Genomic DNA, 18,567 nt, shown 5'->3' on the forward strand with positions numbered 1-18,567 from the left:
ATATATGGATATGTTTCGTAAAATTCTCAAACAAAAAAGTCAGTTCGATCGAAACATTTTAAGCTTACATAAACCCGTCGAATGAACTCTTTTCTTAAATAAGTATGCTTTAAAATTAAAGCCAATGTACACTACTGTAAGTGTCATATTAAAGTCAGCGTGATTCCATCGTAGAAACCGACCACGTTTGGTCTGCGCATGAAACGCGCGGCGCGCTACTTTTTTGTTACATATTGCTCCTATTATACTAATCTCTAATAAATTATTTACATCTTGTCAACGCACTCGATAATATCAACTCTTAACAAGCAACGAATGATCTTTTCGCAGAACTTACACAGCGATAACATTTGCTGATTACATTATAAAAACTCTGAACGAAAGTGTTATAATATATTACAATTCTGGTAAAAATATAATAGTAAAAATTGGTTTCAAAATATCAATCTGTGCGAATAAAAAACAGATAGTAATCATATCAAATAATAATTATGAAAGAAATAAAATTTATATATTTGTAGCTCCGTTATATCTTTAATTTGGAGTAAAACACATTTATTTTGCACCAAATTAAAAATTTAACATAGAATTGAAAATGCATTTGTCAATAATATTATTATTATTTAATATTTATTTTATATTATATTATTATATTCTTTTATATAATGATTACTCTCAACATTTTTCGTTTAAATTTAACATTTGCGTTCAGAATTATATATATACACTTTCCACTTTTTCTCTAAGAAAAAACACCAAGGTCAATAATACATTTCAGAATACTACATTGCCAGTCTAGTTGAGATCTCTATCCCTACTAGAAATTCAGTAATTTTCATACATATATGTAATTTTCATTTAACACACTAATTCTTATTTGATAGACAATTGATATGAAATTAATTAATTGTGCAGTTTGTTAATGGTATTCATGTGTGATAAAATTAAAAATTTCCAAATATGAATCATTAGCTGTGTGTGCAAATTAATTTCCTATATCATCTATTGCTACATTTATAACCGCGAGATTCTTGGTGCTATTATTTTCAATAAAAAAATCTGTACAATATGAACATTATATAATAATAACTGTAACCTCTTAAAAGATTTTACCTTCCACAAACTTGCGTGCACACTCCGTCTTATATTTATATCATAATTCGATTAATACGAATCTGATTTTAATAGATTTAATAAGATTTAGAGTTTAAGTTATAGAAAATATAAATCAATAAAAATGTTGATGAATATAAAATAGTCCTCGCATAGCTTGAATTATTGGACCAAATAATATTTAAAAACTACTGATTTTCTAAAAATTGTTATTTAAACTTATGTTTAAAAGTGAACATATATCACTGGATATGCAAAATACCAATCGGCATCATAGTTCATAATTACAAGGCCATTATGTTTGTACACAAGTCAAAAAGATATCGCTGATATCTTATATAACACTTTCTTCCTATAATTCCTCTAAACTTCATCTTCAAGTTGTGTATATGTGGTGTTTTATCAATGGTGTTTTATCAATGAGAAACAATATTTTTTTTAGAAAATGGCAAAATCTGCAAAACATTATTCATCACGAAAGTTTATTTTCACGGATTACCTAATATATATCCTAGCATACAAGAATGATTATAATAAGACTGCAAGAACATACCTTATTATTCGACTGCAAAGCCGCAAGTTTCTTCAACCGCCTGCGTAAGTTTGTCAAGCATTTTTTGATAAGTCGGATAACTTTGCGGTATGTCTATTCTATTGAAACAGGTATGTGCTTTTGGTAGATTTTCGCTCGGTGCATCAACAGCGTGTATTGTGAAAAGTCGAGGACCCGCCGCTCCAGTCGATCCTATGCAATCAAAACGAAATATCATACTATTAAATGTTAAATGTAATTTTTAATGTAACATATTTAAACAAACCGATTTAACATTTACCTTGTAAAGCTTTGAATCCTTGTAATGGAACTCGGGAACTGCCGGTAACGAATTGGAGTAATCTTGCCCTCATTTCTTCGCCATACGACTCTACTATCTGCCAAAACCATTGAACAACTGGCGTATCGGGCGTGCAATGCTTGAGACGAGTGTTCATTTTCCAATCGTTTATGTCGATAGTGCCCAAACCACCAATAACTAATTCTAATTCACGCTCGTCGAACGGTCTCAGTAATAAAGGAGGAATCAATTCGTGAAATCCTTTCTGTAATGCCAAGAATTGTTGCTCGATACCTCGCATAAATCGATAGTTTACGTATAAACGGACGTATTCCCTCTTGTTTTCTTCCGTCACCACAATGTCTTTACCGCCTGGTTTTAATTCATGATTTTTCAACACACCGAAACTGCTATGTTCTACAGAAAACGTGGCATCCAATACACCGTCTATGCTATTTTCCCTAATAACATAAAATATAATCAATAATTTCTTGAAATTGACATTTGTTTCTAAAACAATACATAAACAATACGTATTAAATATAAGTACTATTAAATATACTAACTTTCTTTTTAAAAAAATGTTACTTACAGCATCCATGTAAGGCTCCTGTGCAGTTCTGGATCGACCCCTTCTATATCATTTAATGTTATAGCTTTGTTAAGCAACATTTTATAAAACGGAGTTGTAAAACCACCATCGACGTGATGACCGTGAAAAACAGCGATGCCTATAATCCTCCCGGCGAAATGGAAGTATGATAAATGTTCCGGATTTATGCCTGAATCCGGATTAATTTGTAGAGTGTAATTATCGTCTCTCGAATATTGAAAGAGTCCATATTGCGGGTTTAGCATTTCATGAGATAACAGATATAGCCATTCACGCGCCACGCCACCATAATCTAGACCTTCTTCGCCACGAAATTTGACCATGAGTCTTTTGCGCATATCTTTCGGACGCATTTTCATTATTAGTCTATATGATTCCTTCAAAAACAAAACATTGTTGGTAATCAACTATGTTTTAAAACAAAAAAAAGATAAATAATTTTAAAAATTGCTTACTTCAAATATCTCATTTCTCGACACTTCCAATCTACAGTGTCCACTCTGAGGTTGAAGCGCATTCAATTCCGCTCGAAGACACTTTAGCTTCGCTACCAAATCACGTTTGTATTTTGGAAGAAGCTCGTTATCCATAAGCTCTTTTGGTAATTCCGATACTGTTTGAGCATTTTGAGATGACGTGCTTTCCACTAAGATGCAAAGAAAAGAAATTTTTTATACACAAATACTAACAATATTAATATAAAATTTTCAATCTTTACAATAATGCGCCCTGATGAACAAAACTGTTCTGAAATAGAATGGCATCCTGTCCAAGTGACAAATTAACTGTGACTAACAGTCAAATCAATAGCTACACAGACGCGTTCGCAGATAAGATAAAATTACGAGACAATACATATGCTGTTTTGTTTTTGTTTGGAAATAAGTAGATTACGTGATCTATATCGTGTGAATGTTATCAAATATGTAAAATGTACACAAAGCAAAGATATAATATCTTTCAAAAATATTTTTATTTCTCTTTCAAGAATATTTTTCAAATTTGCAACAACTCACTTGTTGGAGAATTATTGTTATTCCCATTTTCATTTCTTGTTGACTGCTGTGGTGTGTTAGATTGAACCATTGATGAACTTGTATCGGCTTCAATAGTTTCACCTCCAGAACTATTTGCATTATTCGTGGCTTGATAGTTCATATTGTTATTTTGTCTCCTACTATCAATAGAATAACAATTTTATATTTTAGTAATCACACACATAAATATATTCTTCCATTTAATATTGACTCTATATTTACCTCAATAGTTTGCTTATGATTTGACTGGATAGCCTGGGATCGGTAAATTGCGTTGTCCTGTTATTGTGATCTACAAAATATACTCGTCCACTTTGAGTCTGTCTCATTTCCCATCCACTAGGAAGAGGACCAAGTTCGTTCGCCAATTCGTTAGCTTGTAAATCACGTGGTATTCTCGGATCATGCCAGGTAGAGTATGCAGTTGGTACATGATAAAAATATACTTGGCCTTGTTGAGTTTTTCTCATTTCTATATATATATATATATATATATATAATAAAATTTATACTCTAAATTTACACTATTTTTTAAATAGTTTATTGTATTTTAGAAATAGTTTATTACACATTTTATTTAATAATATTTATTTAATAATGTATTCTATTAAAAACAAATTATACTAGGCATTTGATTCATACCGTAACCACGAGGCAAATCCGGCGGTTGCGGAGGATCAGTTCGTCTGTCGCTACTTGACACGATATTTCTATTTCTATTGCTGCGATTAGGCCTTCGCGTTTGACTCCCGCTGTTGGGACCACGTTCTATCCTTCCGTTTGCGTTTTGATTGCCATTTTGTTCATCGGTTCCTCTAATAACGCGCCGATCTCTTACGGACGATGCTGGTGTCATCGCGTTTCTCATATGTTGATTCTGCTGCTGATTGCGATTTTGCTGTTGCTGCTGCGTCGGTGTATTTCTCGGGGTATTTTGCGCCGAGTTATCTCGACTGGGTGTTTGATTCGGTGTTGCGTCTCCGCTATTCCATTCGGACAATGTGTGTCTTGCAGGACTCTCTTCGTTTCTCACGTTTGGCGAGCTTGTGCTACTACTAGGAGACGTCGGTTCGGTGGACGATAGCATTGGAGGAGGTTCCGGTGTTGTCGGTATAATAGCATTATTAGGTCTACCAAAAACATTATTTAAATGAATTTAATATTATATAATATAAATAATAAGACTCTAAATATGACAATATAAAAAATTAAGATTAATAAGAGCAAGAGAGAGCGCGAAAAGAAAGAAATTTTCAATACAATCAGAAAAGCATTTCTATTTATATATTTCGGTCTTATTTCGAGTCTTCAGTAACTGTACAAAAGACCAAAAACGTTAGATTGATTGGACGAATTTGAACATCTAATTTTTTAATTGTCAATTTTATGTATCTTTTGCTTTTTATTACATTTATTCAATTTTTCACTTACAATTAGCTTATTATTATTTTGATCTTTTGTACAGTTAATGAAGAAAGTTCAAAATGGAATCAAAATGTATAAATAAAAATGTTTTTCTTATTTTATTTGAAATTTTTCTTTTTGCACTATCAATCTGATATTGGCCCTTATTAATCCACTTTAATACTAATTTTTTAAATTTTTGTGTTGTATATTATCTTTGACTAATATTTGAGATATTGAACATTACCGAGTGTTTGGACGAATCCATTGTGTGCTTTTCGTGTAATGATTTACATAGTAAAGTCGGCCGTTTTCAGTTCTTCTCTCTTCCCATCCATCCGGTAAATCATTCGGACAACTCAAATCACCGAGCACATCGACTACAGCGTTATGACCGACCGTATTACTTACAGCACCATTGTGACCGTCCCGTGACATTAAGGATACTACAATTTGCCCCTTCACAACATCTGTGTCATCTGAACGAGCCTTACATAGATCTAAACGTTGATCTAAAAGAAAACACATTGTGTAATATAAAAATAATCTTTAGGGAAAATAAATAAAAAATGATTGCAAAATATATGAAATGTTTTCTTCTTCCTTAAAAAGAAAATGCATTGAGATATTCAATATTGATTTGCAAAACAAATCTGAGAAAGTACTGAAAATAAAATTATACGTTGCTTTATCAATTATTATAAATATCTCAGTACTTTTGAATTCATGAAAACAAGCCTAAATAATATTTAGGCATTTTGGACTTGGATTTTTTTAGGGCCAACGATTAAATATAAATATAATTGTGTAATATAAAACAAACACAAACATACATCCTGTATCTTTAAGTCTTTGGATGGTATTTGATAATATGCATACACATCCTAAAAATCCTCCACCCTGTTTCTTATGGAATTTTCTGTAATTCCACACAGATATAGTGATTCCATCATTCTTTCCAATGTATCTGCATAAATTAATAAATAATTTTTATTTCTTAACACTAATATAAAATGTATTTTATATTTAGTTTAAAAACACTTACAAATCATAATGTTGATTCCATTTAGGATCAAGTGTAGCTTTACAAGTATCTGTACTATGACATTGTCCAGAACCATCGACAGTTATCTTAGCAAAAGGATCGGGTAAGCCTACAAGAAATTATTCTCAAAGTGTTAATTTATCTTTTAATTATATATTAAATTTATATATTATTTATATATTATAATTTATATGTTACTTATATATTATATATTAAATTCTTTATGAAAAAAAGTGAACTTACGAAATAAATCCTTCCTAGCGAGATTACGGGCGCATAAAACTAAAACATAAAATCATGAATATATATTTCTGTAATAAACTAATGTGTATTTTGTAATAACTAATGTGTCAAAGTATATTTTACTTTTAATATTTTCACTTCATGTATTATATAAAAATATATATAATACACACACACACACACACACACACACGCACACACACACACACACACACATATAATTATAGTATGTTATTATATATAATTTAAATATATTATTTTCAAATTTTCCACATTAATATATATAACATTTAACCCGAAATTTTAAAAAATTTTATAAGATAAATGATTTAATAATCTATAATTTGATGATGATCAAAAAATTCTGTCTTTTTATATTTGTTATACATAGGATATTTTTTAAATTATTATAATTGAATATCACTATATTATCTTTATTATTATCACTATATTATCTTTATTATTATGATAAAATAAACTTAAACTTAATATAATAATCTTATAACTCATATAAATTGTTGCTAATGATTAAGACTTTTATAATATGAATACAAGAGATAATGATAGATACAATCAAATGTATATAGAACTATAAAAGTATATTTAAAAAATAATATTATCTTTTCTATGCATATATTCTCTCTGATATTTTTAATTTTAAAATATCCTCATTATATAATTCAGATTGAATATAGTGACATTTAATCATTGTTCGCGTGTAAATTCACATAGTACGTAATGCAAAAAATAAAATTTTGTGAGACAAAATTTGAACTAATAATTTATAATTTGATAAGCTAGAATTTCCTGTCTTTTTATATTTATTATGTATAGAATAGTATTCTTTAAATTATTATAATTAAATACCACTATCTTTGTGTTATTATGATGAAGTAAACTTAATAAATCAATAATGTTATAACTCATGCAAATTGCTGATAATGATTAAACAGTCTTTTGCAACACGAATAGAAAAGATAGCGAGAAATATTATCCAATGTACATAGAATTATAAAAATATTTAAAAAATATGCCAACATTCTTTCTGATAGTTTTAACTTTAAAAAATATCTTCGTTATACAGAATCAGATTTAATACAGTATAATGACACAGTTCAATCATGCTCTGCATGAAATTCACATAACACATAATGCCCAACAAAATTCCTCAAAGCATAAGCCCCGTCATATTATGGAGATAATGATAGACTAGACAGACACTTCGCGACTGTTCACAATTAACGTTTTCGTCGGTCTCCCGGAGAGTGCTCGCGGTGGGGTCGACACCACACCACAGGAAGTGAGCACCTAACCAAGAGAGCGAGGGAGCCTCAACGACGAAACCCATCGCATCGTCCGTTCAACTTTCATCCGCCGAACGATTTGACGTTTCGCGTCGAAGCCCCCCGCGAGGAACAGGGTGCACGCGGGGCCATATTGAATGATGCACAACAAAAACAGGCCGAGCGTAGGTAGACAGATAGGTAGGTGTTCTCGTCTCGTGCGATCCGCGACTTTCACGCATAAACGCCCGACGTTCGTCGGGATAATCGACTCCGCACTCACTTGTCAGACGGATCTTCATGGCTCCGTTCCTCCTGCTACCGCCTGGGTTCGACATCCTGCACGCACATTTAACGCTACGCACCGCGCATCGGCGCCTATGATTGATGAAATAAAAAGTACGAATCTCTCTCGCCCTTGTCAAGAACGCGCGACGGCGACGATGCACTTACTCCGTTCCGCATCACGCACACACGTACACCTACACGCTCACGCACACGAGCGACCTCTCACGACGCGCTCGCAATTGCGAGAATCGATTCTCGGCGCGATTTCGAGAGATCTCGAATCGATTGGTAATTAAATACTTGAAACAAGTCGCGGAAATAATTCCTATCGTGGACGTAAATAATAATAATGACTAATGTATAATTCCTGTATATATTTCTTTATTATTATTTATTATTATTTATATTCTATTATTATAAGTTTTATTATTACAGTATTTCTAGATTAACCCTTTGCATTCCATAGGCTCCGCTACGGCGATATACATTTTATGATAAAAGTATAATGAAATTATTTATGATATTTATTTTCAGTTGATTATAATAAAATTATTGATAATACTGAAAGCAACAGTGACAATAGTAGAGATCTTGAATCGACATTGGTAATTAAATACTTCAAACAACAGTCGCCGAAATAATTTCTATCGTTGACGTAAATAATAATAATGATTAATGTATAATTCCTATATATAGTTCTTTATTATTATTTATTATTATTATTTATATTCTATTATTATAAGTTTCATTATTACAGTATTTCTAGATTAACCCTTTGCATTCCATAGGCTCCGCTACAGCGATATACATTTTATGATAAAAATATAATGAAATTATTTATGATATTTATTTTCAGTTGATTATAATAAAATTATTGATAATACTGAGAGCAACAGTGACAATAGTAGAAATTAGACGAAGTAGAATAGAATTTTTTAATTTGATATAATAACATTTTTAATTTTCATTAAAGGTACCACAAAATTAGCTGGAGGGCAAACGGTTATTAAGGGTTTAATTATTTTGTTGCAGACACAACTTTTTTATTTCTATATTTTATTTATTATAAGATATATATATTTCTAAGATAAATGTATATGTAAGTTTATAAATTTAATCATTTATTTAAAGGACCCTGCAGAATTCTTATGAGAAATGACTTTCGGTTAAATTTTTTGAAAACTTGCTAATAATTCTTGATGTGTAGGTCAAAAGTGTCAATGAAAGTCCGATTACGAACAGTTTTACGAGCTACAGCGGCTCAAAGTTGAGGTTTTCGTACATCATGCAGCTTATTGAGAGGACATATTTATGTATAAGTATATAGTGCATGCATGTGCGTGTATGTCTGTATGCGTGCATCCTTTTCTCACGTTATTTGTATACTTGTTCATCTCCTTTATCAATATCAGTCCGTCTATTCCGTCCTAACAATCATATATGTTTGCTCCATTCTCAATCGTTACTTTAATGTTCTATAAATAAAAGGACTATAATAAATCCTCATAAACTCAGTAACTTGTATAATATGTATAACACAGCGGCCATGCTACAGCCATTTTTTCGCTGAAGGGTGATGACGATGAGGTGGACAGGAACTTTTATTGAGCAAACTATCAATAACAGACCTTTTTTATTGGTATGAATTAATCCACATTTATCAACGGATTATATTTACCAGAGAAAGTTATTCGTAATTGAAGGGATATTACCAAAAAATGACCTATTATACGGAGAAATTCGGAAAATGTTTTTTGGAAGTTGTCTGAGTTCTGACACTTTTGATCTACACATCAATAACTATTATATAGTAAGTTTTCAAAAAATTTAGTCGAAGGTCATTTCTCATAAGAATTCTTCCTTTCTAATGAGGTTAATATAATATAAGTAATTCAAATAATTTGTTCAAGTAAATTTTCTAGCAATTATATTATAATATTACTTAATTATATTATATTATAATAAACTTTTGATATTGTCAAGAAAATCATGGCGTTCACAAGAGCATAAATCCATAAACATTTTTATTTTTGTTTAAAAATTCTATATTAATTCAATAAAAATATTTTATCATAAAATATGTTAAATTAATGTAATATTCTTGTAAAATTTTTACATTTTATACTGAGGAGGGATCGAATTGGATCGAAACGTTTATTTTCAATTTTGAAATTAAAAGTTTGATATTGCGTTTTAAATAGCCATTCCTCTGATTTAATGTTCTTTTGATTTATCTTATGGACCTAATTTGTGGACTGAATTTAATATATCATACTATTTACAAGTTTTTGATTTCTATTTTAATAATGTTTTCTTTTTTCTACAATTTATTACCCTCAATTTATTACAAATCTAAATAGAAAATATTTTAAACTTTCTTGTTAGAGTCGAGCATTATCTGCATTAAAACAATTTCTTATTTTATATTTCCTATATTATTAACAATAAATTACTCGCGATAGAATATACATACGTATATTCAAGAGTGTTTTATCGAATGCAATATAGCTCTTGCACATTATAGTGAAAGTTGCATCACGTGAAATTTCCTGTGTTTTCTTGTATTATGTCACGTCTGGTTTATGCAACATGACAACAAGCGTGCGAGCCGCATTTAAATTTTCACATTTTGCAATGAATGTGATGGAAGAGAGGAAAGTGTCAAAAAAAGTGCGAAAACACCATATATGTACATCCTCCGTAGTCTTGTTCATAATTCTTCTTTATTATTGTGAAGTCTTAGCGTAAAAACATACAAATCAAAGATAAATATTCGCGAATATTAGCGAAAAGACGGTGAACGATTCGAGATCGCCACGATAAATATTTAACATCAAAATACAATAGTGTGATGTATAAAAACATGTCATGATATTTATTATTTTTCTTCTCTCTTTTTCTATTGCTGCTGCTCTTGTCAAAATTTAACAAATATAACTTAAATTTATGAGTGTATAATATCAGTATATTATTGTTAATGATTATAGTATCAACTGGCCTGCTTCTACGAAATGATTACCACTCATTAATATTAACATGTATATATATGAAATATATCATTATCTTTGTGTTCCCTGCACGTTTTGTACTATCATCGGTGTTAGGTACTATAGCAAAATTATATATATTACTCATACAAATCGCAAAATTATATATTAAATTTTTTTAACAAATTTTTTAACCTTTTAATTTTTTTAATAAAAAAGAAAACTGTCTAATTAATAATAAATAATTTGATTTATAAGAAATTTTCAAAATTTTTAAAATTAGAATTCTCTGTCTCTACGTTTTTCTAAGAAGTTATCGAAAAAATATATGCACTTAAAATCAGTCAAATAAATATCTTGGTAATAATAAAAATAATACGGTAGAAGGCACGAATTCTGGATTTTGCGAAGTTTGATAATTCCATATGATTTCTGATGATAAATGCTTCTCATATTTGATTATCCGGCTAAAATAAGAGGTTCTTTTTATATCAGGAAACTTCTTGGCAGTACATCCTTTATAGAAAAGATTTCCGTCAATTGCGGAATGTGTAACACCGATAGCCGGCCGTGCAGTCCCTCTATTGTATTTGAAAATGATTTAGATTTCAATTTTCCCCCCGAAATGTAAGGAATGCATCCACGAGGAAAATAACACCCTCGATGATACTGAGAGAACCTTTGGCCAAACCGGTATCGCGAAATGATGACGATCTGTATGTTGACAGTTTCTGGAAGAAGTCGATGTTGAGCGAGCCCGCGGCGATGAATAGAGCGCATCCAATGAGAGAGAAAAAGAGGTCCTGAGAGATAAAAGAAAATCGCAATCAGTTAAAAAAATTATTGTACCGTTGTTATTAACTTATTTTTCGTTTATGAAATTATAAATACATTGTTTACAGATTTTTAAAATTTTTTCTTAACTTCATCCTTATATACATCATATTCTTACGCGTATTTTATTTCAATTGCCTATCATGATTTTCGTCTAGAATAGAAGATATAACGATTACTAAGTGATCAAAATGGTCGAAAAAAGCAGAAATTAGAGCGCAAGAAAGAATTTTTAAGTATTACAAGATATTCAATTTTCTTAAAACATATATATTAAATATACATTATAAATAAGTTATATGTTGTTATCTTATTTGCCATTTTCGTCGCTTAATAATCATTATTATTTTGAGTCTATTTCTTTTCTTAAGAAAAGGTATATGTTTTGTGCAATATCTATTGATATTGTATAAATAATATAGAATCTAATCTATTTACCACACGACGGTTGACTGGCGTTCCCATCACGCTTCCGATGAATAAACCGACTAAGATAATTAAATATCCGCCGAAGGTGCCCATGGTTATCATTGAGGTATGTTGGTCACCGCTATTAAAAGAGTTGTAGTGCAGTCCGATAAGGATGCATACTAGAAGCTGCAAAAAATCAGAAAAAGATACTTAAGATACTAAAAATATAGGCAAAAACTTTTCTGATGCTATGAACTTTCAATTTTGTTCCATCTTTTCAATTTATAAACTTATTCATTCTCTATAATTACTATAGTAATAATTCTTTTTATTTGTCAAAGTAAAGATATAGATATCACTCACGAAACTAGGTCGACCGAAGAGAGCATCGACCCTTTCGCGATCCCATCATAAATAAAATATTGTCCACTATTTTGCCCCAGTTGGCAAACAACTTATTTTTAGACTCGTAAATTGAATCGTTCAATATAATTCGTCGATTAACATGGTTATAAATATATAAATAGAATTTACTTTTTTTCAATATATCGTTAACTATGATGAGCATAAGACGTACATATTCAATCAAATTGATTTCAAAATCTCAAAACCAAAAGATTCCTAAAAAAACTCTTAAAGCATCATATCATCATATGAATATAATATAATAATACATATAATTTATAATACATATAATTTATATGTAGATTCTTTTTCAATAAGAAAGATTAAATTTGTATTTTTATAATACAGAACATTTCCACTTGTAGTAATATATATAATAATATATAAAAAAATAATTAAAAACATATTGAATAGAGTATTATTTCTTTCAATAATTAGCAACCAATAAAAACGGAATGAAAATGTAAAATTAATTCATAGGCACATCACAATTTTCATCTGGATGTCATCTCTGTGACGTCAACATTAAAAATTACACCAGTCGCCCTTGACAGGATGAATACATGCCTGATTCAGAATATATCTTAATGAATCTCAAGCTGGGTCACCCACGTGTATGTCGATAAACACGCGATACTACACATCGCAATACTATACGCGCACCTACTATACCAGATCCGTCTTTGACGAATACCATCATGTAGCTTGATATACATATTAGCGATATAAACGTATACACATATTCTAGACACACATATGTCAAATAAAAAAGCAGCAAATTTTCATTTATATGTTTTGATTAATCAAAATACTAATTCAAGATATACATTTGCATTTTGCTAATTTTTTATATATTCTATGGAATAATTTTTAGAGAGGAAAACAATAATGCTTTTCTGTATCTCTATTTTCTGTATCTCTATTTAATTAATATTCTCTGTATCTCCATTTAATTTATAATCTCTACAAGAATATAATTTATATCTCTACAAGAATACAATTTTATTCATTATAAGAATTTTATTCTTTATAAGAATAAGCATTATTTATTTACAGATAAATGTTTATTCTTGTAGAGAATAAATATTATTATTGTCTTCTATATTTATGCAATACAACGCGTAATAACATTTATCAATTTCAAATATCACATTTTTGCTTATAAATAAATGCAAATATATTTTTTATTCATAACTTATCAGCAAACAAAGTAAAAATAGCAAAAGATATTCTGTTACAATTTAAATGAAAACTGATTGTAGAATAACATTGCACTCGTTAAGAAACATTACTAAGAAATCAAACAAAAAGAGAGAATTACAATTATATTTAGAAAACACCTGTGCTCGCAGTTGAAATATCGCAAGTAATGCTGAGAATCAGCGCTAATTCGTAAACGAAATTAGACAAATATTCACCAAGATCAATTTTATCAAGAAAAATTTTAATAAAATCTGATTATGTGTTGCATGTAACAAAAGCAAAATTTTTTACGTTATTAATTTATTTTATACATATCCACTACTTCAAAATTTTACATTTCGAAAAAATTATAAACATTTTTTAAATATTTTATATATTTTTTAACTATTTTAATTAGTGCAAAAGAAAAAGTATATATATCATTGATATATTTCAATACAATATGTAATAAAACTAATTTTTTTCCTTGTTATCAATAAAAAAACGCGACTGCGAAATGCACAAAGGGCGTAGTCCTCGCATTATGACCCGTAGTTTCAAAGAATTCTAACGGAAATTCTCATACAGGTCGACTTCCGGACGGCACGGAGCGGACCATAATAAGAGAAGAGAACGCTCTTGTGCGATAATCAGCGTCGATTATGTCACTCTCCATTCTCATCGCCTTACGAATCGCGAAAGATATGCAGCGCGGAATGTTACACCGCCCAACAATAGCTCGATATTGACACGTGCACGCATAGACGTCGATTTCCTTGATCTCAGAAAAGCGCGATCCGGATTGTGATCGACGCATTTCAAAATTAGGCCAATTGTTCGAAAGGAAGGAACAACGCAGTAGGGTTAAAAATAAATTTGAGAGCGTGATGGAGCTCTTAGAGAGGAGTGTCAAACGACCTCCAGGATACTGTTTCTTCTTGCGGCTGGAAATACAAAAAGTGCAATAAACATCGACATTTATACAGTTTGCGTCGAATCTCAAGAATTTTCACATAATTTTAAATGCTGAGAATAAGAGGAATTTTTTGAAATAAACTATTTGCCTATCTCAACAGTTCGCTAATAAATGTTTCCGATTATGTTAATTAATAACGTGACATCATACAGTCGACTGTTGAGCTTACTCATTAAGAGAGAAATGATTTATGATGTTAATGATTTTTTTAGTTATAACGCTAGAATGTTTTCAAAGTTATTTAAATAATATATCATACAATTTATATGGAAATTTATCATACAAATAATTGCACATGTTTAAATTAAAAGTTATTTTACATAAAGATATAAAATTATTCTACATAAAGGTATTAAAAGTTATTTTACATAAAGATAAAATAATATTATATTTAAAATTGTGCGCGTACGCGTGTGCGCGGAAGCATGACAAGATACCAATCATTAAATTGAAGACATACGATCTTATATGTACATATTAAAGATAATTAAATTTATTAATATACTTACAAGTTCAAGGGATTTGATAATCGACAACCTCGTGATGGTAGCCATTTTGTCTGATCTACAAGTAAAAAGAAATAGTAAATTAATTAATCATAAATCATACTATTTATTTATTTTTTGCCTCATTTTTGCGTACTTTTATACAAGAACTCGCATCCGGAATTATAAAATTATACAATAAATAACGATTATATTTATTGATACCAATGGATATGCGTCTTATAAAAAAAAATAGCGACTATAAGCACTGAATGTAAGTCGCATGAAAGCATAATAAATCATAAATAAGAATGAAGACATAATAATCGATAACCTAACTAAAGTCATGTAAATGAGACCGGAAATGCGTAGTGTTCAGTTAAAGTGAATATTATTATGCGCTTTCTATATTTATACTGAAAAACAAGCATATTAGAAGGTAATAAAGCACTATTGATAAAATATATTAATGCTTTCATGCTTTAATATTATAACGAATTCATATAATTAATATAATTTAATAATTGAATTATAACTACAATAATTTTAATACATGATGACATTTTTTAATAGCTGTGAATTCTAATCCAACTTTTTAATTACTAGGATTAAATTATCAACATTTTGACATTTTTTTTACATTTATCTTTTTATGTATAATGTAAAATTTCTTTTGTAATTTTTCTTAAATAATAAAATTCGATATTATTTTTATGTGAAGAAAATTATACGCATACTCTCTCTCTCTCTTTCTTTCTTCTACACTATTTTAAATTAATGATGCGATAAAAATATATTTATAAAATTATTTCATTAAAGATCAAAATGTCACGCTATATGTACAGTTTTTTTTAAATTAAAATTGGTATATATGAAATTATGACATTAAAACATAATAATAACCAACAAATTAATAAATTTATTTAAGAAAATAAATTAATAAATTTATTTAAGAAAATAAATTAATAAATTTATTTAAATAGATTCTCTCCGAATACGTTATTTATAAAGTTCAAAATTCTGTAAATGGTTTTCCGAGAAGATACATAGAACTCACAATATATAATCATCTATCTCAATCCAATAAATAAAATAGTTCGTACTTGATTACATCAATTGTAAAAAAACACTTTACGTCATTTCGCAGTGAATGACATGTGAATGAGTCGGCTCGACCATGACATATCCAAGATAGATAGAATGCAAACGATATAATGAGAATACATTCCTGTATTCTCATCACATCATTTGCACTCTATTTTGGATATGTCCAAATACATATGTATATATACAAAATATGTATATATACAAAATAGAGTGCAAACGATGTGAATGAGTGGAAATAGTTTTCAAAACTGATGAATTAGCGATGTGCTCTGCATATCTATATCATCATTGATCGTCATTGAACGAGAATACTTATTCGTCAGTGTATGCCAAGTAATGAATTTTTTACATCGCGATTGCTTGACTCATCAAAGCGAGATTAATGTGGCGATGTTTAATCTTTTTGCGATAGCAGAATAGATATCTTACTTGAAAATCTTATAATAATTTTAATTTTATAATAATTTTCATTTTCATTCCAATTAATTTGAAGCTCACAAATAGTTAAATATAGAGCATTAAGATATATTTATATTATCACATTTATATTATCACATATCACAAAAGTATGTAGAAATTATCTTTTGAAACGAGAACAAATAAAACAATAATATAATGCCACATCAAATATAATACTTAGAAGATTTAAAAATTAATATGATTTTTAATATGTCAATCTGAAGCGACATCGTTCAAGATGAATAAGTAGGTCATTTGAATTGTTTATCCACTGCAACACGCAATTAAGTTGAAAACTTGATATGGGGGATAAGGAGATCTCGTTATTATTCTCAATAATCCGTGATCTCAAACGAGCGAACGATGTAAATTAAGCGTTGAGGCGTAAATTGCGGTCATATATCGCGTAAGAAGAACACATTTCTTATACCCAAAAGGAAGACACACTTTCACGCTGCTCACCATTGCCTTGACTTCGTTTTTATAATTTCTTTCAGAATTCCTCTCTCTTTCTCTTTCTCTCTAGTTTTTAAAGTGTATTAAAATGAAATGTGTGAATGATTATAAAAAATATAAAATTTCTTACAAAATATAAAAATGTTTAAAATATAAAAAAGTAAAATTCTTATATTTGTATACTAATTTTAAATGATTCACATGTTAAAATCTCTATGCTATTGAAAATATCGCATATTATTTTATAACAATTAATAGCATTATATTATCAACTGAAAAACAAAATTATATAAAAAATGCTTCAAAATTTATAAAAATAGTAAATTTATATTTTAATATTATATATATATATATATATATATATATATATATATATACACAGAAATAAAAAATTTCGTAATTTTCTTATATGACATTATTCACGTCATTTAATTAAAAATAAGAAGTATGTTATTCAGATATACTATTTTTTTCAATAGTTTATATGTCTCTCTCTGCCCCCCCCCCCTCTCTCTCTCTCTACATAAAACGTATCCAAAAATAATTTCAGCATTTAAATTTCAGCTTTACAATAAGCTATAATTTTTGGTTATGTTGTTATTGTTTTTCTAATGAAGATATATATCTTTATACCGATCGGTCCAAGGTTCAACTCACAAACCAGAAAAGATAGAATAAACAACACGAAAGGATAGAACGAACAAAGAACCTGAAACAAGACGCATTGGAAGTGTCTCAAGCGTTTTCGGATTACAAACATTTTCCGTTAAAAATTTGCGATTTATAAAGAAAAAATAAGAAATTTCTTGGCGTGTTCGGCGTCGTAATATATAGCGTACTTACGTGTCTGAATTTTCGATTGACTGGACGGTCGCGGCTGCTCGCGAGACGGAGGTTCAACGACGACTGATGCTGAAGAGCGACCACCGACCATGCATTATGGAGGCGCGTCGGGGCCAGCCTCAATTTTTATGATTGACGGAAACGCGCGCCGGCTTTTACATCATGTTTACGCATCGAGCGACCACGTAGATGCTATAGTTCAGTGACGTTCAATTTGACTGAAGATTCCTTTAGCTTAACAAATGTAATTGTAAAAAAATATTTTATATTTTTCTACAACAAAATCAAAATATCTAATTAACGTGGTTAGAGGATAATAAATTTACATAAATATAAGTAAATATAAATAAAAGTTAAATATACAAATGTCAACTATAATTACTAAATAATTAATAAATTAATCCATATCATTAATTAAATAATTAATCTGTAGGAAAAGTCTTAAAGAAAAGATCCTTAAAAAATTAAGAAAAATTTTTGATACAAATTTTTTGATTTTTAAATGGAATTGAATAAATCAATATTTTATAAATTATATATATTTTTATAAAATTATGTTTTTA

General features: G+C 29.3%; 2 protein-coding genes across 3 annotated transcripts; both read right to left on the reverse strand.

Moving 5' to 3' along the window:
* Positions 1-1,237: 1,237 nt before the first annotated feature.
* Positions 1,238-8,056, reverse strand: LOC105254395 (E3 ubiquitin-protein ligase SMURF1). 2 transcript variants are annotated; one of them, XM_025408783.1, is made up of 13 exons: positions 7,855-8,056; positions 6,289-6,327; positions 6,046-6,154; positions 5,834-5,967; positions 5,248-5,512; positions 4,239-4,726; positions 3,819-4,068; positions 3,576-3,733; positions 3,015-3,205; positions 2,539-2,936; positions 1,947-2,407; positions 1,667-1,858; positions 1,238-1,568 (listed from the first exon to the last, which is right to left on the reverse strand). In XM_025408783.1, the coding sequence occupies exons 1-12, from the start codon at positions 7,907-7,909 to the stop codon at positions 1,671-1,673; spliced, it is 2,736 nt and encodes a 911-aa protein (XP_025264568.1). In that variant the 5' UTR covers positions 7,910-8,056; the 3' UTR covers positions 1,238-1,568; positions 1,667-1,670. The 2 variants fall into 2 exon arrangements, with proteins under 2 accessions (XP_025264568.1, XP_025264567.1); XM_025408782.1 differs by having other exon boundaries at positions 3,576-3,736.
* Positions 8,057-11,370: 3,314 nt separating this feature from the next.
* Positions 11,371-18,168, reverse strand: LOC105254394. The gene is made up of 4 exons (XM_011263042.3): positions 18,005-18,168; positions 15,164-15,218; positions 12,119-12,277; positions 11,371-11,649 (listed from the first exon to the last, which is right to left on the reverse strand). Exons 2-4 carry the CDS (start codon positions 15,206-15,208, stop codon positions 11,455-11,457), a joined length of 399 nt encoding a protein of 132 aa, XP_011261344.1. The 5' UTR covers positions 15,209-15,218; positions 18,005-18,168; the 3' UTR covers positions 11,371-11,454.
* Positions 18,169-18,567: the final 399 nt, after the last annotated feature.

Source organism: Camponotus floridanus, unplaced genomic scaffold (assembly GCF_003227725.1).
Source record: "Camponotus floridanus strain SB8 unplaced genomic scaffold, Cflo_v7.5 scaffold23, whole genome shotgun sequence".
NCBI classification, from domain to species: Eukaryota; Metazoa; Arthropoda; class Insecta; order Hymenoptera; family Formicidae; genus Camponotus; species Camponotus floridanus.